Source organism: Rutidosis leptorrhynchoides, chromosome 3 (assembly GCF_046630445.1).
Source record: "Rutidosis leptorrhynchoides isolate AG116_Rl617_1_P2 chromosome 3, CSIRO_AGI_Rlap_v1, whole genome shotgun sequence".
Taxonomy (NCBI): Eukaryota; Viridiplantae; Streptophyta; class Magnoliopsida; order Asterales; family Asteraceae; genus Rutidosis; species Rutidosis leptorrhynchoides.
In genome coordinates, this window is record NC_092335.1 from 662017501 (window position 1) to 662040067 (window position 22567).

The 22567-nt window shown below is 31.5% G+C and overlaps 1 protein-coding gene and 1 long non-coding RNA gene across 2 annotated transcripts in view; both read right to left on the minus strand.

Moving 5' to 3' along the window:
* LOC139899257 (uncharacterized) overlaps window positions 1-22567 on the minus strand; it is a 203914-nt gene that overhangs the window by 127521 nt on the left and 53826 nt on the right. The window lies entirely within an intron of this gene.
* On the minus strand, window positions 14377-16271 carry LOC139899256 (hyoscyamine 6-dioxygenase-like). Its single transcript, XM_071882071.1, has 4 exons — window positions 16071-16271; window positions 15728-15978; window positions 15307-15625; window positions 14377-14764 (listed from the first exon to the last, which is right to left on the minus strand). The coding sequence occupies exons 1-4, from the start codon at window positions 16263-16265 to the stop codon at window positions 14522-14524; spliced, it is 1008 nt and encodes a 335-aa protein (XP_071738172.1). The 5' UTR covers window positions 16266-16271; the 3' UTR covers window positions 14377-14521.

The following is a 22567-nucleotide window of genomic DNA, read 5'->3' on the forward strand; positions in this document are numbered from 1 at the left end:
TATTTTTAAAATAGGTCTAATATATATATATATATATATATATATGAAGTTTTAAAATAAAAATTGGTACATAATTTGATTAAAAAGATAATAGTTTTGATAATTTTTTTTTTTACCTTTTCAACCTAAGCTTTTGTACTCCGTACATAATAATTGGAACAGAAAATAAATAATTATAGAACCTTTTTGATCAGGTTTCATATCCGTAACTGTTTAGCAATGGACACACCCCGTTAAAAGTGTCAGTAGAAATAAATTAGGTACCCCGGCTGCTTTGCTGTTTGATGTCTTCATTCACCACATAGTTAGTCAATATAATTTTTTATTATTATTAATATTAATATTATAATTACTTAATTTCATATTATATGTATGTATATATATATATATATATATATATATATATATATATATATATATATATATATATATATATATATATATATATATATATATAACAAGAGTTTGAGTTGAGAACACACAAAACTACCACCATCAATCCTCCGCCTCCACCACCTGCTATCGGAATTATCATACCATGAACACCCATCTCAACCGCCACCTTCTCTCTCTTTCTTTTCTTTCTTTCTGCAACTCGCGATTACCATCACTATGATTTTTGTTGCGACTGCGATCAGTTGAGAACCATCACAACCATCGCCACTAGACCACCGATCATTACCATCTTAATCATATTAGCCACCATAGATTTTTTTTTCTTACTCGATAAACCATCACCATTGTCAATATTACTAAAATCTTGTTTTCTCTTTAAATCCAACGAACAAGATTACCCAAATCAACCACAACTCACCATTCTTAATTCGTGTTTTCTTCTTCGTGAAACCATAAACCGTCACCCATCTACTTCACCACCACCTCTCTCTTTTTCTATCTCATCTTTTTCTCTCCCATTTTAAAACACTATAACCCTTCGAGCACCATTGTCATTGTTACTATTTCTGTTCATCGAAGGTGATGATGAAAAGTGACAGTGATGACCACTGTTACGATGTAGAAATAAGGTTGATTCGACGGTGATGTTAACGATCACAGCGATAAAGGTAACAGATGATTAGAGACGGTATTACGATGATGAGGTGATGATATATAAAGATGATGATGCCATGAATGATGTATGTGATGATGATTACTACGATTTTATGATAATAACATAAAATGATGATCGTGTATGTTGGTTGTTTGTTTGTTCGAGAACCAAAAGAAGAATCGCTGCTATTATTAATTTGTCTTCGGTTGTTTGGTTGTATGAAGAAGGCTGCTTGTACAAATAGCTTTAAGTAATTTATTATGCTAATCAAAACAAGAAGTAACGAGTGGAGCAATGGTTTAGTTGCTTGGTTGTTAAACAGGAGGTCCTAAGTTCGAACCTAGGCCACTACAATATTCTTTTTATTATTAAGGAAAGCTGTTTGGCTTGTTTTGCTGTTTGGGCCGTAGGGTTAGTGTGTTGGGCCAAGAATTCTGTTGGGCCACGAGTTGAGTCACTATTGGACCATGTTTCCTTAGATTAATCGTTGGGCTTATGTCTTGTGTATGGGCCGTGATCCGCTTATGTTGGAGCGGAATGGATGACAAAACGAATGCTGAAGATCCAATGCCACTGCTAGCTTAATTCGTTGTTTCTATTATGGTTTAAAAAGAATGACGGAATAAGTAGATTAAATCTAGGAAATATTTTAGGAAATGCAAAACAGATAAATGGTTTGGAGTGTTAGGGGTAAACGGGTGGTCGAGGGTTCGAGCCCGGGCATGGGCTGCTATTTCTTTTTAGGCCATTTTTCATTTACGGTATTATTATTTTTATTATTGTTATTATTATTATTATTATTATTATTATTATTATTATTATTATTATTATTATTATTATTATTATTATTATTATTATTATTATTATTATTATTATCATTTTACTATTATTGTTGTTATTATTAGTATTACAATTATTATTATTATCATTACTACTACAAGTATTAATTATCATGTATTATTATTATTAAGATTATAGATAAAAATTATTATTACTATTATTATTATAAAGTATTATATATTATTATAAAAATTATCATTTTCATTATCATTATTATTAAACTTATCTTTTTATTAAAAACTATTATTATTATTAAAAGTATCATTCTTACAAAAATTATTATTTTGTTATCATTAAAAATTTTCATTTTCTTTATTAACATTTTAATTATTAAAAAGTAACATTATTATTATTATTATTACTATTATTATTATTATTATTATTATTATTATTATTATTATTATTATTATTATTATTATTATTATTATTATTATTATTATTATTATTATTATTATTATTATTATTATTATTATTATTATTATCCTTAACTTAGTATTGTTATAATTATTAATTTTTGAGAACATAAGATTTTTATATAAAAATACATATTTATGTATACTAACATTACATAATATTATATATTAACTAATATAATATTATTCATATTGATATAACGTTAATTAAATCATATATCAAATAAGCATTATGATATATTATAAGTATTAATAAAATTATATATGAATATTAATCTTAATACATAACTAAATATATATAAAAAGTTGTTCGATTACCATTATATGTGTTAATATATATACAAATGATATAGGTTCGTGAATCCAAGGCCAACCCTACACTTGTTAAATGCCGTCATATGTATTTTAACTACAAAATACAGTATGGTGAGTTTCATTTGCCTTTTTACCCTTTATATTTATGGGCTGAGAATACATGCGCAATTTTTATAAATGTTTTACGAAATAGACACAAGTAATCGAAACTACATTATATGGTTGAATGATCGAAGCCGAATATGCCCCTTTTAGCTTAGTAGCCTAAGAATTAGGGAACATCACTAATTTTGAGAATTAGTGCACGCCTATTTGACGCGAATCCTAAAGATGGATCTATGGGCCCGAAGAACCCCATCCAAAGTACCGGATGCTTTAGTACTTCGATGTTGTTTTTATCATGCCCGAAGGATTTCCCAGAATGATAGGGGATATTCTAATATACATCTTGTTAATGTCGGTTAGCAGGTGTTCAATCCATATGAATGATATTTTTGTCTCTATGCATGGGACGTATGTTTATGAGAAATGGAAATATGAAATCTTGTGGTCTATTAAAATTATGAAATGATTATTTATGATAAACTAATGAACTCACCAACCTTTTGGTTGACACTTTAAAGCACGTTTATTCTCAGGTGTTAAAGAAATCTTCCGCTGTGCATTTGCTCATATTAGAAATATTACTTGAAGTCATTCATGACATATTTCAAAAGATGTTGCATTCGAGTTGTCGAGTTCATCAAGATTATTACTTAGTCAATTATAGTTGATTATATTATGAAATGGTATGCATGCCGTCAACTGTCGATGTAATGAAAGTTTTTCTTTTAAGAAAACGAATGCAATGTTGTAAAATGTATCATATAGAGGTCAAGTACCTCGCGATGTAATCAATTGTAATGTATTCGTCCAGATGGATTAGGATGGGTCATTAGAGTTGGTATCAGAGCGGTGGTCTTAGCGAACCAGGTCTTGCATTAGTATGTCTAACTGATAGTAGTTAGGATGCATTAGTGAGTCTGGACTTCGACCGTGTCTGCATGTCAAAAGTTTTGCTTATCATTTCGTGTCGAAAATCATCTGCTTATCATCCTTAGGAAATTACCTGCTTATCATTCTTAGTCTAGACACATCTTACTGCAATGATTGCATGAATAGTGTATAGACAAAATTCGTATCTTAGCGTATCTACTAATTCATATCTTAGCATATCTGTTACTGTAGACTTTACCTGACAGCTTCCGTAGATTTCTCCGTAACTTATGGAATTTTAGTATTATATATGCATATGTAAATTATGTATTGTAGGGTACTAATCTACATCCTATAATCTATTTCTTATCGAAAAGTCCTTCATCTGATCGTACGAGATGAATCCCTCAACCAGTTCAAATTCCTCGAATTCCGACAGCTCTTCCGATATGGAGTTTCACCTATCAGCGTCACCGGAATAAATCAACCAATCAGTCATCCCCAATTCATCAGATGGGTTCGTAGTCGACTTAATCAATGGAGACGCTAAGAAGGCGATCCCTTCCACCAACCGAATTTACCTCTTGGCAAAGAACCTGAAGCATTTACCGGTGAACCTATCCGAAACACCATTTTAGCGTCATTTCCAGAGTATCTCGTCATGATTATATACTAAACTAAATTCTAGATTTTATTTATCCGCTCGTTCCGACCGACAATCATCCTGGAGTAATGGTAGAAGTCAACGAGATTCGCGCTCGAGTAATTAATTTGGAGAATATGGTGCAAAACTTACCAGCTTCAGCAACATCACCGGCATCAATAGTATCATCAACAATCCATGTCTCAACATCTCATTCTGTACCTCGAGTATAATCATCGTTCTACGTATCGTTCTACATCAATTATCTTCGTTCTTCATGGCAATTATGTAATCTCTAAAGTTTTAGAGATTATGTACTCTAGTTCTAGCCGTAAATCTGATGAGTTTAATATCACATTGACTCATTAAATCCATGATTACATCTGAAGAAAATATATATGTATATATATTTTTTCATAAAGATTGTAATTTAAAATTCTTTCGTACAAACTGTTAATGGTGAAAATATTTTAACGGGTAGGTAATACCCGAGGAATATTTAGATTTCACATTAATAAGTACACTGTACATTCTTTCAAATCTGATTCAACAGTCAAGTACTATCCTACTTACATCCACAGATATACGGATCCGTTCACCGCAGAATAACCATTTTCAATCAATTTCATATTTGGATTTTGATCTATCCGAACCCAACAAGTGGCATAATGAAGAAATAATGGACACAATAAAAATTGATTAGAAACAGACTAATTAATAATATGAAATTTTGTTAAGAAACCACGCTAACAAGATCCTAGCTAACTGTTCCTAGCTAACTGTTAATTCTGTATTACATTTTATTTTATCGAAATTTAATTATCGCAATTTATTTATCGTAGTTTATTTATCGCAATTTATATTCTCGCAATTTTATTTATCGTCATTTAATTTCTGTTATTTACTTTATGCATTTTACTTATCGTCATTTAATTTCTGTATTTATTTTACGCACTTTAAATATCGGGACACGTATACAAGGTTTTGACATATCATATCGATGCATATATATATATATATATATATATATATATATATATATATATATATATATATATTATTTGAAATAACCATAGACACTCTATATGCAGTAATGATCAAGTTCTCTATACAGGGTTGAGGTTGATTTTATAATAATATATATACTTTGAGTTGTGATCGAGTCTGAGACATGTACACGGGTCACGATACGTATTAATTAATTCGAATATTATATATTAAACTATATATGAATTATTGGACTGTTAACTGTGGACTATCGACTGTGGACTAATGACATTGGACAATTAAAATGAATTAATATATTGATTATAACATATGAAACTAAATATTTCTTCAAGTTGCCACTTGATTTCATCTTAAACCTAATTTGTATATTGACGATTACAATCTGTGTTCAAACCTTTCATAATTCTTGAAAACACCTCAATCGAGAGGATGAACCAACCGCATTTAATTTACGGAAGAAAAAAAGATTGATGCATATAGTTATGCACCTGAAAACACTCGGAACCTGAGTAAACATTTAACACTCATCTGTGCTAGCTCTTTTGGCGTTGTTATTACCGAAAATAATTTTATAATCCCCCTCCAAATTAGACAATTTTGTCACAGCTCCAACAAGTCAACTTCGACTTTTCATTCTAAACAACCTTATTATAACCTTGATATATATGTGTGCTCTTTTATTGTTACCAGGGAACCTTTTATATTCCACCATATTACCAGCAGATGTACCAGCTACCTCGTCACTCCTTGGTTTAAATCTCTATGACAAAATCACTATATTTATCTATTGAAGTCTCATCATGTACTCATCTGCATCTTGTAACAAGAATTGCCATACCAATTACCGAGAATCAGCAAATCTGTATTGTGAGTCTCGCAACGTTTCCACATCAACAGTTATATGTATACATATAACATTTATCTCTTAGAATTATAATCTCCCATTCTGACATTCTGAAAAGCACTCTAATCTACGAATCAGTTCCTTGAATATTGAGAAAGCTGAAAAAGCAGCGAAAACTGTTAATGACTTTAACAGTCAAAATTATGATGAAAAAGAATGGAGTGTTAGAAACGCTCAATAGAAAATTTAGTACCGGAAAGTGGATTATGCAAAACTATGAAAGAGGCTGTGGATAAATCACAAAGACAAAACCTGCCTTCAAAGAATTCAAATGATTCTGTATCTGCTGAAGTTACTAACGAATACCTTGCTCCTAACGCTAAACCTTTACTAACAAATCTTCATCATTATCCTTCGATATTAGAAATTCTAAGATATCATCATATCTTTCATTATAAATATCCTCGATATTTCTGAAGATATTTTCATAACTAATCATATATGAAATCATTAATCTCTTCGTGCTATCAGTGTTACATCATATAGAAACTGTTAGTTTCTATATTCTGTAAACTTTCGAGCTTAAAATATGAATGTTATTGAAGTAATGTTGGGAACTGATGCACGAGTTAGTATAATATAATGACACTTGATCAACGTAATTATATTACAGTAAGTCATGCTGAGTTTCTAATGGAACGTGATGATTCACAGATCATAACGTCATCATGTGTCATGTTACATAACTCTTTCATTCTGCTTAACTTCTGAACATATCAAGAAAGTATATTCTTGATAGTTTTACTCTCAGTGATTTAGGTAATTTGACAAATCAAATCGTGCTATTATGTTCTTTCTTGTTTAGAACATTAAGTTCATTCGAAACTCCATACTTACGAATTCGAGACCATTACTCGTTTTACTAGAGGTATAGAGGAGAATAAAAAGGCAAAGAGCTCCAAAATATAAGAGAAAATATAAAGCCCAATAATAACATGGAGGTTACAAACCGTGGATATTAATACGAATAGCAATATAAAGACACGGTAGAATTAAGAATAGTATCATCCCAAAGTAATAGTAGAAGTAACAGTTTCATCAAATTCATCTGGTGGAAGATTGAAAAGAAGGATGACAGAAATGATGATTAGGAAAATATCAAGGATTAGAACGGAATTAAGTATTTTCACAATCTTTTGGATGTATGAACTAAGAAAGAAAGTATAGGAATGATGAGAATAATGGAACGGAAGAGCTTAATTTATAATGGAAATATCAGACAGAGTAATCAAGGCAGATCACCGTATTTAATTATAGAGATCTTAATTTCCTTACTCGCCGAAGAATCAAATCTTTTAGATTTCGAAGATTTTCTTTAAATCCCTTGAATTCCGAAATTCAATCCTGACTCTGTCAAAAGTTAAGATGAATCTTTACTTTCCTATTTCACTCTTTGGTGATAGCTTCATTCGTACTCTTCGAATAATCGAATTATTTTTATCCATATTACTCAATGATGATAAAACTCAAGTTATCAACTCATATTCGTCATGAAAACATTTTTATTGTTATCCATGACCACCTCACTCAAATTTCGGGACGAAATTTCTTTAACGGGTAGGTACTGTGATGACCCGGGAATTTCCGACCAAATTTTAAACTTAATCGTTATTGATTTCGACACGATAAGCAAAGTCTGTAATGTTGTGTTTATATAATCAATTACCTTTTGACTGTTCCCGATGATTCACGAACCATTGCTTGTAAATATATGGATATATGTAAATATGTGTATATATAAATATATGTATATATATATATATATATATATATATATATATATATATATATATATATATATATATATATATATATATATATATATAATAACATGAACATTAATAAACTAAAAAATACATTTATTATTATAAATAATTATGTAAAATAAAATACATTGTAATAAAAATTATTATTTTATATATAATATATGTATATTACTTATATATATATATATTGTTATATTTAATCTAATTATTTAATATATATTTATTTGCGTAGTAAATTTTGTTATTTAAAACTGTTTATATATATACATAGTGTATATTAAATATAATTAATTTTGAACTTAATTTTAAATGTCTGTAACTTTTGGTTGACGTTTATTTATTTTTAAAATAGGTCTAATATATACATATATATATATATATACATATATATATACATATATATACATATATATATATATATATATATATATATATATATATATATATATATATATATATATATATATATATGAAGTTTTAAAATAAAAATTGGTACATAAGTTGATTAAAAAGATAATAGTTTTGATAAATATTTTTTTTACCTTTTCAACCTAAGCTTTTGTACTCCGTACATAATAATTGGAATAGAAAATAAATAATTATAGAACATTTTTGATCAGGTTTCATACAGCTAATGAGTGAAATAATTAAATATTTTTAATCTAAAAAATTGAGATTTTTAGGAGCACTTTTATCCGTAACTGTTTAGCAATGGACACACCCCGTTAAAAGTGTCGTTAGAAATAAATTAGGTACCCCGGCTGCTTTGCTGTTTGATGTCTTCATTCACCACATAGTTAGTCAATATAATTTTTTATTATTATTAATATTAATATTATAATTACTTAATCCGCCACCACCACCAGTTTGCAGCCGCCTCCACCACCTGCTACCGGAATTATCACACCATGAACACCCATCTCAACTGCCACCTTCTCTCTCTTTCTTTTCTTTCTTTCTACAACTCGCGATTACCATCACTATGATGTTTGTTGCAGCTGCTATCAGTTGAGAACCATCACAACCATCGCCACTAGACCACCGATCATCACCATCTTAATCATATTAGCCACCATAGATTATTTTTTTTTGTTACTCGATAAACCATCGCCATTGTCAATATTACTAACATCTTGTTTTCTCTTTAAATCCAACGAACAAGATTACCCAAATCAACCACAACTCACCATTCTTAATTCGTGTTTTCTTCTTCGTGAAACCATAAACCGTCACCCATCTACTTCACCACCACCTCTCTCTTTTTCTATCTCATCTTTTTCTCTCCCATTTTAAAACACTATAACCCTTCGAGCACCATTGTCATTGTTACTGTTTCTGTTCATCGAAGGTGATGATGAAAAGTGACAGTGATGACCAATGTTACGATGTAGAAATAAGGTTGATTCGACGGTGATGTTAACGATCACATCGATAAAGGTAATAGATGATTAGAGACGGTATTACGATGATGAGGTGATGATATATAAAGATGATGATGCCGTGAATGATGTATGTGATGATGATGACTACGATTTTATGATAATAACATAAAATGATGATCGTGTATGTTGGTTGTTTATTTGTTCGAGAACCAAAAGAAGAACCGCTGCTATTATTAATTTATCTTCGATTGTTTGGTTGTATGAAGAAGGCTGCTTGTACAAATAGCTTTAAGTAATTTATTATGCTAATCAAAACAAGAAGTAATGAGTGGAGCAATGGTTTAGTTGCTTGGTTGTTAAACAGGAGGTCCTGAGTTCGAACCTAGGCCACTACAATATTCTTTTTATTATTAAGGGAAGTTGTTGGGCTTGTTTTGCTGTTTGGGCCGTAGGGTTAGTGTGTTGGGCCAAGAATTCTGTTAGGCCACGAGTTGAGTCACTATTAGACCATGTTTCCTTAGATTAATCGTTAGGCTTATGTCTTGTGTATGGGCCGTGATCCGCTTATGTTGGAGCTGAATGGATGACAAAATGAATGTTGAAGATCCAATGCCACTGCTAGCTTAATTCGTTGTTTCTATTATGGTTTAAAAAGAATGACGGAATAAGTAGATTAAATCTAGGAAATATTTCAGGAAATGCAAAACAGATAAATGGTTTGGAGTGTTAGGGGTGAACGGGAGGTCGAGGGTTCGAGCCCGGGCATGGGCTGCTATTTCTTTTTAGGCCATTTTTCATTTAAGGTAGTATTATTGTTATTATTATTATTATTATTATTATTATTATTATTATTATTATCATTTTACTATTATTATTGTTGTTATTATTATTATTATCATTACTACTACAAGTATTAATTATCATGTATTATTATTATTAAGATTATAGATAAACATTATTATTACTATTATTATTATAAAGTATTATGTATTATTATAAAAATTATCATTTTCATTATCGTTATTATTAAACTTATCTTTTTATTAAAAACTATTATTATTATTAAAAGTATCATTCTTACAAAAATTATTATTTTGTTATCATTAAAAATTTTCATTTTCTTTATTAACATTTTCATTATTAAAAAGTAACATTATTATTATTATTATTATTATTATTATTATTATTATTATTATTATTATTATTATTATTATTACTATTATTACTACCACTATTATTATTATTATTATTATTATTATTATTATTATTATTATTATTATTATTATTATTATTATTATTATTATTATTATCCTTAACTTAGTATTGTTATAATTATTAATTTTTGCGAACATAAGATTTTTATATAAAAATATATATTTATGTATACTAACATTACATAATAATATATATTAACTAATATAATATTATTCATATTGATATAACGTTAATTAAATCATATATCAAATAAGCATTATGATATATTATAAGTATTAATAAAATTATATATGAATATTAATCTTAATACATAACTAAATATATATAAAAAGTTGTTCGATTACCATTATATGTGTTAATATATATACAAATGATACAGGTTCGTGAATCCGAGGCCAACCCTACACTTGTTAAATGCCGTCATATGTATTTTTACTATAAAATACAGTATGGTGAGTTTCATTTGCCTTTTTACCCTTTATATTTATGGGCTGAGAATACATGCGCAATTTTTATAAATGTTTTACGAAATAGACACAAGTAATCGAAACTACATTATATGGTTGAATGATCGAATCCGAATATGCCCCTTTTAGCTTGGTAGCCTAAGAATTAGGGAACATCACTAATTTTGAGAATTAGTGCACGCCTAATTGACGCGAATCCTAAAGATAGATCTATGGGCCCGACGAACCCCATCCAAAGTACCGGATGCTTTAGTACTTCGATGTTGTTTTTATCATGTCCGAAGGATTTCCCGGAATGATAGGGGATATTCTTATATGCATCTTGTTAATGTCAGTTACCAGGTGTTCAATCCATATGAATGATATTTTTGTCTTTATGCATGGGACGTATGTTTATGAGAAATGGAAATATGAAATCTTGTGGTCTATTAAAACTATGAAATTTTTATTTATGATAAACTAATGAACTCACCAACCTTTTGGTTGACACCTTAAAGCATGTTTATTCTCAGGTGTTAAAGAAATCTTCCGCTGTGCATTTGCTCATATTAGAAATATTACTTGAAGTCATTCATGACATATTTCAAAAGATGTTGCATTCGAGTCGTCGAGTTCATCAAGATTATTACTTAGTCAATTATAGTTGGTTATATTATGAAATGGTATGCATGCCGTCAACTGTCGATGTAATGAAAGTTTGTCTTTTAAGAAAACGAATGCAATGTTGTAAAATGTATTATATAGAGGTCAAGTACCTCGCGATGTAATCAATTGTAATGTATTCTTCCAGATGGATTAGGACGGGTCATTAGATTTCACACTTATATTTAACCAACGACGGGTCATCTAGTGTAGACAAGAACTCTCTATCAATGCCCTCCTCTTCAAGATTCTCAACAATAAACCATGGATATTTTTGGGAAGATACTAAAGGAGGCAACTTGTCACATGGTGGTGATGAAGAAGGTGATGATGATGAAGATGATGATGATGGTGGTGATGGTGGTGAAGATGACGATATTGAACCCATAGAAACCACCTCCTGTTGATTCTCATCATGATGCTCCATCTCAAATTTCACAGCCAGCTGATTATATCGAATGCTTACACCGATTTTTGTCCATTTAGCTTAGATTTATTGAACACAAACTATCTCCTTCGTTGTAGGGTTAAGGTAATTCCCTCTTGGACGTTGCTGGCGAATTATTGCAAACACCTCTTGCAATCTTCTGTCAATCTCTGTATTAGTACCATAATCTTATGAATCACAAGCTTCATCAAAAGTCTTCCAGAATACTTGAAAACCCAAATTTCAAACAACAATGTATTCCTCCCTGTAGTTTCTTCAAACATAACTCGTACGTGTTAACCATAGTATTAAAACATGAAGATTCCCCCTAAGACTGAGCTCGATCAAATTCCTGATGTTCTAGTCTTCTTACAAACCAATAAGCTCGGCATCGTTAACTGTAGAACTTCCCCCTCTTCTAATAGGAGCATCCTAATAAACTTTATAAGGCACTTATCGTCTTCATGACTCAAATATTATAGGCATATAATAGAGGCTTCCATCCCACAACTAATAATCCCAAACATATCAATAAGTACTCCAATTAGTCACCAAGAATGACGAATGTATGATCCTGTGATTGCGTAACAATAACCCAATACAAATTCCCTCTGCAAAGCGGAATCAACAAAATGCGGAAGATAAAATATAACGTCGTTGGCCCGTAAATAGTCGTATGCTCCCGACTACCCAACAATAGCCTCATATTTTACCGAGTGATTCTGTACTCACTTACTAAATAAGTTTAATGGACACATGAGGTTGTCCACTTAACTTTATATATTAATACTTTAGTGAATAAAATGATAGAAAGGTTTCTGTGGAAATAATGAATAATAAACATTAAGGACCTTGAGTTTATAGATCTTGGATAAATAAATTGGTTTATGGGTATGGTTAAATGGATTTAATAAATGAAAATTGGGTTTAGTTTATTGTTGGAATAAAAAAATGACATTGGGCTGAGAAAGAAAATGGATAAAAGGTTAAATGTTTACCAGGCCCCACTCTAGAAGTAAAACATCATCCGAAAAAGAAATCATGGGTGTGTTCGGTTAATTTTTGGCAAAAAAACAAACAAAATAATGTTGGGTAGTAGGGGACGAAGGAACATGTGGGGTCCGCAGAATGGACAACTTTCTAAAAGAAAATGGAGGACCAGCTAGGGACCCTAATGCAAATTTAATTTTACTTTCAGAAAATGAATCTTACACCCCCGACTTTTTTTGTCTTTTCTGCTGCAACTTACATTCTTCCTCAATTCATATGAATCGTACACAACAGAAATTCATCTTCAAAATTCGAAAATTATACACATCAAGCATACGAATTAAGTTTCTCGTTAGTTTGTACGAACCTTTAATTGCACGATTCATGGTCTCTTTCGTACGGACGTGGTGTTCATCATGATTTTCCGTAATCCGGTGAGGTGGTGGCGGCCATGGTGGTCTACAGTGGTACATGGCAGCGATTATCAAAAACCACTTAAATCTCCACCAAAACGTATAAAAATTTGCAGGAAGTAGCACAAGGACCCGATAAACATGAAAACATTACCAAATTTCACAAACAAACATCAAAAATTGATGAACACGTAGATTTCAGTCTCAGTTTTTTCGAAACAAAAAATTGCCATAACTCGATCAATACTTCGAGTTAAGATCTGAAACCTTGAGGAAACGTTCACGAGATGATTTCCAATCTTTCCACGTTTTTACTTTTTCTTAATTCGATCTAGATCTCAAAACCCCAAAAAGTCAAAAAAAGTCAAAACGAATTTCAAAATCAATTTTCATCACATACCTTCAATGGAATCGACACTTGGATGCTCTCCTGCTCTGATACCAATTTGTTACCAATTTGTTGGTCCCTTGATCCCCAAACGGATCTTTTGATCATAAACAAGCATCGATTTACATTTAGATCGAGATAAATGATGAACATGAAGTGATAAACATTATGAACACGAATAAATCAATATAATATAATACACGTCGAGATTACAATATTGATTTAAACTGAGAAACATTGGTGGCCAGGGGAGATCGAGCATGATCTCCCTATGCACTGGAACGCCAAAACGGCTCTCCCAATTAGGGTTACTCTCTTAACCCTAAAGCTACATGACAACTGGTATATATAGGCTATACACAGGCCTGGGCTTCATTCGTACCAATGGGCCCAACATTCACAGATTCTCTTATAACTGACTAGTTTTATGCGTATACATCAACTAGGTGTATAATAAAATAATAAAAGTTATTCGTCCAGCGACGGCCATACAAATATGCATCAATAGCAATCGTTATTTTGATTATTCATATATATTTAAAGGAAACATATATTTGTGTCAAACTTGTTGATTACAATGCTTTAAGTTATGATCTTATTAATCTCCATCATTATTTTGATTATTCATATATAAAGGACACATATAGCTGTGTCAAACTAGCTTGTTGATTACAATGCTTTATTAAGTTTTGATCTTAAAAGCCTCCATCACTGCGTCAGTGTCTCCAAACGTATCTACATATAACTTGGAGAATTCTTTATATTTGAAGGGACGATAAAGAGGAACACTTTCGATCATGGTTTTCGCTGGTTTAATAATGGTCTCATGGTTAGGAAGTATGAAACTCCCAATTGTAGTCCGAGATACTTTCGAATTTGTTACCCCTCTATGTTCTGCACTTCTCAGCTTCCCATTGCTAATTACCTACAATACAGTTACAACAATATAATCTAGCTACCTTGTCGCTAATGAGTTATTAGTCAAAAAAGTAACCATTCTATAACATCTTCAAGATTTAGGTATCATTTATCTAATTGATTAAGGATACAACTAGATATTTCATTTCTTATATCAAATTAAAAGATTATCCTCCTCATTAAAACTAAGATAAAAGTAACCATTCTAAAACATCTTCAAGACGACATTATGTCGTTTGGAAAAGACCCACCACACGACAAAAAAGATGCTTTTTGGTCAGCTTTTCTGAAAGCTTTGACTAGAACTTTTCTGGACGACATATGTTTTTCGGAAAGGTATTTAAATTGTTTTTCTCCCGTGAAAATAATTTTGGCTCGAAAAAGTGCAAATTTTCTCGGGCTTTTCTCTGGACAAGATGTCGGCCGAAAAGGGTACAATTTATTTATTTACTATGTTTTTTCTCGTGAGAAGAATTTTGGCTCGAAAAGGTAGATTTTTTTTCCCCTGACACATGTATATATCAAGATAGATTGTTTAAACAAGATCACCTCTAGTTGGTTGCCAATGTTAACCACAAAAGCATGGGGCACTGGCTCAACACCGAGCCACTGCCCATTTTTAAGAACCTGAAGCCCTGAAATGTTGCCTTGAAAAAGCACGGTTATGAGATTAGCATCGGCATGCTTTGGTATTCCCATTGTCAAACTTGGATCCGGACATGGAGGATAGTGGTTGATCGACAACACATGATTCTTGCTTAGGTCACCTTCAAAATATCCAGCTTCAATACCTAATCCTTCACAAATCAGCTCCAATATTCTCAATGTCAGCTTGCGTAACTCCAACGAGTATTTTCCTACAACATCTCTTCAATACAAAACAAACAAGAAACATTAAAATTAACTAAAACATCTCAAGTCGAGATTCTGATTCAATTAACCCATTTAATTAATAGTTAGTTAAAATTACCTGTAGTTGGTAGGTTTTTCAGGCCATAAGTGAACCCATTCGTCTAGCGGATGAACAGGGTGTCGTAGACCATCTCTCCAAAAATGAACTTTTTCTGTATTGTAGTTATAACTGCTAGTATATAATCTGCAAGCTTTATTTTGATCAGTTGAGAATAGTTGTGCCTTCTCTTCATTGGGCAAATCGAAGAATTCCTCTATCACTTTTATGGTATCATCTATTAAATCTTCTGAAACTCCATGGTTGATCACCTGGTTATTAACAGAAGTTCGTTATTATATATTATATATATACTAGTAAAATTAAATTATTAAACTGAAAAATAAAGGAAACTTTAATAAACCTGAAAAAATCCAAATTCTTGACAAGCATAAAGTATTTCTTGAATAGCTTTACTTTGATTCCCAGATAGATCAATCAATGGGAAGCTTTTACATGCATGAATCTCATCTGAACCGGCCCTTTGGCCCTCGGGTAAGATATAGTTTTCTGGTACCTTAATACAAGTTTTAGACCAGCTTGAAACTAAAGTCTCCATGGTCTCTGATCTGCCAGCATGCTTTTCAGATGGCGGTTATTGTTAACCATTTATAGGTCCGATTTGAAGTATCCAACTTTGACCCACAAGCATGTTTGTTTTAATTATATTCACTTATCAGAGAATATATAATATATTGATTGATATTGATCAATTATGGGTATCTATATCTATAATCTAGATGCTTAATTACGGCTATATGAATTTGTTTTAATGTTATTACTAGTTTATAACCCGATTTCGCAGAATTATATAATAATTAAATTTATTTTACACGGTTAAATGAAGGAAAGAATTATGTCTTTGTAATATCGAAATGAAACACGTATTATACGTTTTTATTATCCTATAATTTTTTAGGTGATGTTGTTGTACATTACATGATTAAGAAACTAGCTGGTAGCTGGAGCTGTTAGCTGGTAGCTGTTTGCTAGCTAGTAGCTGGAACTTTTTAGATATATTTAGGTGTTTGGCAAAGTAGCTGAAACTGTTTAAAAATAGTAAAATGACAAAAAATACACGATAAAGAAACACTTGATGCTAAACAAAGATATGTATTTGACTTTCGATTTTGATCGTTTTTTTAACACCGCTTCATTTTTGGTTATTATTTTTAACACCACTTCATTGTATTGTATAATCTCCACTACTACGTGTTCAAGTTGAAAGTCACATATATCTTTTTCTTAATTACAGAAAGCTTTTATTGCATGCTTGCCCCCTTTTACTTCTTACCTTATAATTAATGAGTAATGACGTAGCTATTTGTAAATTTTTTTTTTTGGCAAAATAACGATAACATTAATACGGATCCGAAGATCAAACAAGTACAAAGCGATACAAAAGAAACCAACATGCCGTAGCCAAAACTAAACAAACCTAAGACAAACAGTCTCATCAACAGGGTGAAAGACACGTTTACCTAGGCTATAAAGTAAAACTAAGAGTACAACAAACGGAATCTAGAGTACTGGCTTATACTAAACAGAGCAACACCCCAAACAAAACTTCAGCTATGACAGTAACATGAACCATCAAGGAACCCGAACAACGCAATTTGTATTTGATAATGGATAGATCTCTATTGTAATTGTATTGGATATGGATATACATTAAATATACTTGAGAGTCTGGACGATTTATGTTTACGTACTCAACATGGATATTTAAGTAAATTAAACATGATAAAGCTCCTCTCAAATCTAAACGCTATCTCCATGAGCGTTTCAAATAAGAGCTTTTGACCAAACAAAAAGTTTCAAGCTATTGTCACCAAAACAAAAACTATTTTTTCGAACATGAGCTTTTTCTTAAAAACTAAAAGCTAAAAGCTCTTAAAAGCTCATAAAAGCTCCACGCCAAACATGAATGATATTATGTGTTAGCATAACACGAACACTGAAAAAAACTTGGGGGTTATTAAGTATAGAAAATCAACTTAATTAACATTTGTTATTCAACTTGTCATTCAAAATGTGCATTTATTCTCGACTTCCCGTTAATAAAAAATATATTATTGTTTTAGGGAATTAAAAAAGGGATACGAATAACTGTAAGAATGACCATAGGTATATTGAACGAAAACCATAATGTAAAATACTAATATGTAGATGTTTTGTTGCAAGTCTGTTTAAGTATTTATTTATTGACACCAATGCTATAACTCATTGTTCATTTGTCACTTATGTCATCAAACTTTTGTAAAGTTTTATTATGCAACATATCAGCCTACAACAAAAACATTAGGCATCTCCCGCAAGAACATTATTGAAACATTATTACATTATTGAAAAAAATGTTTGTATAGAGCGAAATAATTTCCCGCAAGAACATTTAGGCATCCCCCTGCTCATTATTACATAAAGGTTGAAACAAGGAGTTACAAGTAATGGGCCCAACGTCAAAACCCATAGAGACGTGAAATACATTTCTCTTCAAGGTTATAGACTCAAATTTTACCATATACCAAGAAGGCATACTTTCAGCTTCAAATAGTCATATAAAGGCACAATTCAGTGGATAGTAGTCACGTACATTTTGTTCAGTAGCGCAACAATCTGAAAAGTATTCATGTACAAATACCAATAACCCAGTTAAACATAATCACGTGCATTCAATATATTTATACTCATGCGTTATACGACTAAACAAAGAGTAGTACCACCACAAACAAATCTTTTACATAATTAGAGACTCTTTTATTATCCTAAACATTATGCCTTGTATATTTATAGAAAAATTCGTAACAGGATGCCTAAAAAGAGAAGTATCACAACTATGACTTTACAAGTAACTCACAGAAGAATATATTCAAACACGGTAACTACCGTTAAGCTTGATAATGAGCTGAAACCCTAGTACCTTTCTACCAAGAAATGGTATAATGCAAAGATGAGCTAATATAATAAGCAAATAACAGTACAAAGCTAGTGTAGTTTTTTATCATTGTGTTTATGAATGTATTTGCAATAGCACGGGTTTGGCAAATGCAAATCAACTGTAGCTGAGAAGCCAACCTCACAAGATGTAATTACACAACATCCCCCTAGTTGCGAACATAGCAATATAACACAAATGTTCATCAGATACACAGTGTGTCTAGATAACAGATTCTGTAGCAAGATACTAACCACCAAAAATGAAACTACTTTTTTGCCCACATTACCACCAACATCCCCAAAAACACATTCTTTACATATACTTTTTTTCTTTTTTTCTACTTGCCATTATGTTTTTGGTCAATAATGATATGCAGCTAATAAAAAGGAACTAACAATTGAACAAAACAATCCACTAAAAAAACCTTCTATGAACACATGCACCATCGCGAACCAACAATCGACAACCATAAAAAAAAACATATAAACTCAACAAAGAACAAAATGAAAGACAAAAAGCATATAATAATATCCCAATTACCTTAAAATATAAAACAGATAGAATGGGGCAAGAACCTGAGCTGCTGCCGTGAGCTTCCTTGGAGCAAAAGAGGGTTCATTTCTTTTTTTTTTTTTTTTTAAGCTAAAATATCAATAAATCACTTAAGTGAAGTGGTCAAGCTTTGGTTCAAGTAAATAGCATGCACCACTAAAGTTGTGTGTGAGTTGGGAGTAACAAATGAGAATGGGATATTGTCTTGAAGACCAAAAAAAATTCTGCACACTCATTTTATAAAATAGTAATGTTATATATATATATAACCTTGATACATATATATATAAACATGTATTTATTTTGTTACTTTCACATTTTATAAACAAGTGTTTATAAAATATAACACAACATAATCATTTAGACATATTAAATTAACGTGGCTGACGTGTTATGATCCAAGTCGGGTCATACCCAATAACAAATTTACCGACACCTTAAAACGTATTTAGTCTTGACGTTTGGGTCATTAAATAAATACGCGACACTTGGACTTTAGAAAATCGGTTTTCTAAAATATGATCACTTGAGATAAATTATTTGGATAATTTATATATAATTGTTTATAGGTTTAAATGATTATGTTGTGTTATATTTTATAAACACTTGTTTATAAAATGTGAAAGTAACAAAATAAATACATGTTTATATATATATGTATCAAGTTTATATATATATATAACATTATTATTTTATAAAATGAGTGTGCAGAATTTTTTTTGGTCTTCAAGACAATATCCCATGCTCATTTGTTACTCCCAACTCACACACAACTTTAGTGGTGCATGCTATTTACTTGAACCAAAGCTTGACCACTTCACTTAAGTGATTTATTGATATTTTTTTTAAAACAACATGTTCATAGATTCGGCCACTTCACTTTTGGGTGCCAAACAATTCGGCCATCTACATTATCCCACCCAAACCATTTGATTTTTGCAATATACTTTCATGCATGTTCATAGATTGCAAATATGGTGGTTTTAAAACAACATATTGAAGCATATTTCAACAACCTGGCTCTGATACCATTGTTGGGATTTAACAAGTTTCAAAACACTTAAATCATTTAAGAATCATTATAAGCGGAAGCATGTAATATATAGCCATTTAAACTTGTTATACTTTAACCTTTTAAAGTTAAATCCCAATTAAGATCAAGTTATGAAACATGCTTACAAAATAACAACTAGGAAGTAAGAAATATACCTCCTCAAGTGTATTGAGGGCTGTTTTGTATGATGAAGAAGGTGATGATCAAATGTGTAGAACTTCAACCCTTTAGTGCACCAACACCAACCTTTGAGTTAGTTAGACTTTAGAACCTAAACAACCTTGTTAACCAAGCTTGAAAACCTCTTTAATATGCTCACTGATTTTGGACAGCAGCAACCATAAAAGATGATGATGAATGGAGTTCCAAAAGCATGAAACCTCAAGAGATAATACCCCAAACTCTTCACCAACACCTTATGCAATAGTTAGGATTTGATGACACTAGAGTTAGCTTGCAAAAAAAAAAAAGAAATGAACCCTCTTTTGCTCCAAGGAAGCTCACGGCAGCAGCTAGCTGAATAGAGGGCTGTCCAGTTTTTTTTTAAAGCTAAAATATCAATAAATCACTTAAGTGAAGTGGTCAAGCTTTGGTTCAAGTAAATAGCATGCACCACTAAAGTTGTGTGTGAGTTGGGAGTAACAAATGAGCATGGGATATTGTCTTGAAGACCAAAAAAAATTCTGCACACTCATTATATAAAATAATAATGTTATATATATATATATAAACTTGATACATATATATATATAAACATGTATTTATTTTGTTACTTTCACATTTTATAAACAAGTGTTTATAAAATATAACACAACATAATCATTTAAACCTATAAACAATTATATATAAATTATCCAAATAATTTATCTCAAGTGATCATATTTTAGAAAACCGATTTTCTAAAGTCCAAGTGTCGCGTATTTATTTAATGACCCAAACGTCAAGACTAAATACGTTTTAAGGTGTCGGTAAGTTTGTTATTGGGTATGACCCGACTTGGATCATAACACGTCAGCCACGTTAATTTAATATGTCTCTCGGGCATACGAAATACCTTCAATAACCCCAAACATTGGTCTTAAAGCTCAATTTTTCACCGAACAACAAACAGGATAACATGTCATTGACGAAAACCCCAATCACACAGCATAACAAAGTTAAAAGAGAATTAAGGGCATATATAATGAGCAACACAAAAAGAAAGACCACAAAGGATTCCGGAAGCGCATCAGAAAAAAGAAAAGAGAAGGTAATAACGATAACAATTAGCAACAACAAAATGAATGCAAGAAAATGGCGGTATGGGGAAAAACAGTTTCATGGAGATAAGTCAACCGAAGCTCCGTGGACAACCTGAGAATAACTAAACTGTATTATAACTAATCTATTTATACACTGACTGTAAGGATTATAGGACCCAAACAATAGAGTAATTCCAGAGAATTACCCTTCCACAATCGATAAACGAAAGAACAATAATTAAAGAATTAAAGACGCGAGATTTAACGTGGTTATATGTAATCGAATGTCGATTACTTTAATCCACGGACCAACTAAAGATATTTTATTGATATAATTCGTAGATACAACTGAGGGTTACAATAAGATGCTTATATAGGCCAAAACACCTTGGAGAACAAGAAAAAACATAAATATGGAAACTTCCCATCACGCACTAGCCGCGCCGCGCCATTTAGGGCCGCGCCGCGCCTCCAAGGCAAATCTCCGGACAGACGTTTTTCACACACTGATGCTATGTTCTTGTGTTCGGCCGCGTCGCGCCTTTCATGGCCACGGTGCGCCTCCTCCTTTATTTTGATTTCCTTCACATCCAACAATCTCCCACTTGAAGATAGTCAAAACCACGACTCACATTGTCAACGCATCATACAAAACTAACCAAGATCACCAAAGCACCCTTTACTGCCAAACTCCATTTGGAACACACACACTCCTATCACATACGCTGGATAAGCAGACTTTCGATACAAGGTCGTCAACACTTCTTGTTAGAATCGAATCATCATCTTTCTATCTCCCTAGTCGGTTATCACCTTCTCCTTAGTTCATGAGAACACCCGTTGAGGCTATGCAAAACCTCAACTTGTCCATTGACACACCTTAGTAAACATATCCACGTGATTCTTCATACCAAGGACTTTCTCCAATATCAAAGTACCATCTCCAATACGTTCTCGAATAAAATGATACCTCAAATCAATGTGTTTCGTACGATTATGAAACACCGGATTCTTCATGAGATTGATTGCACTTTGGTTGTCACAATATAAGACGCAATTGTCTTATCTTTTACCCA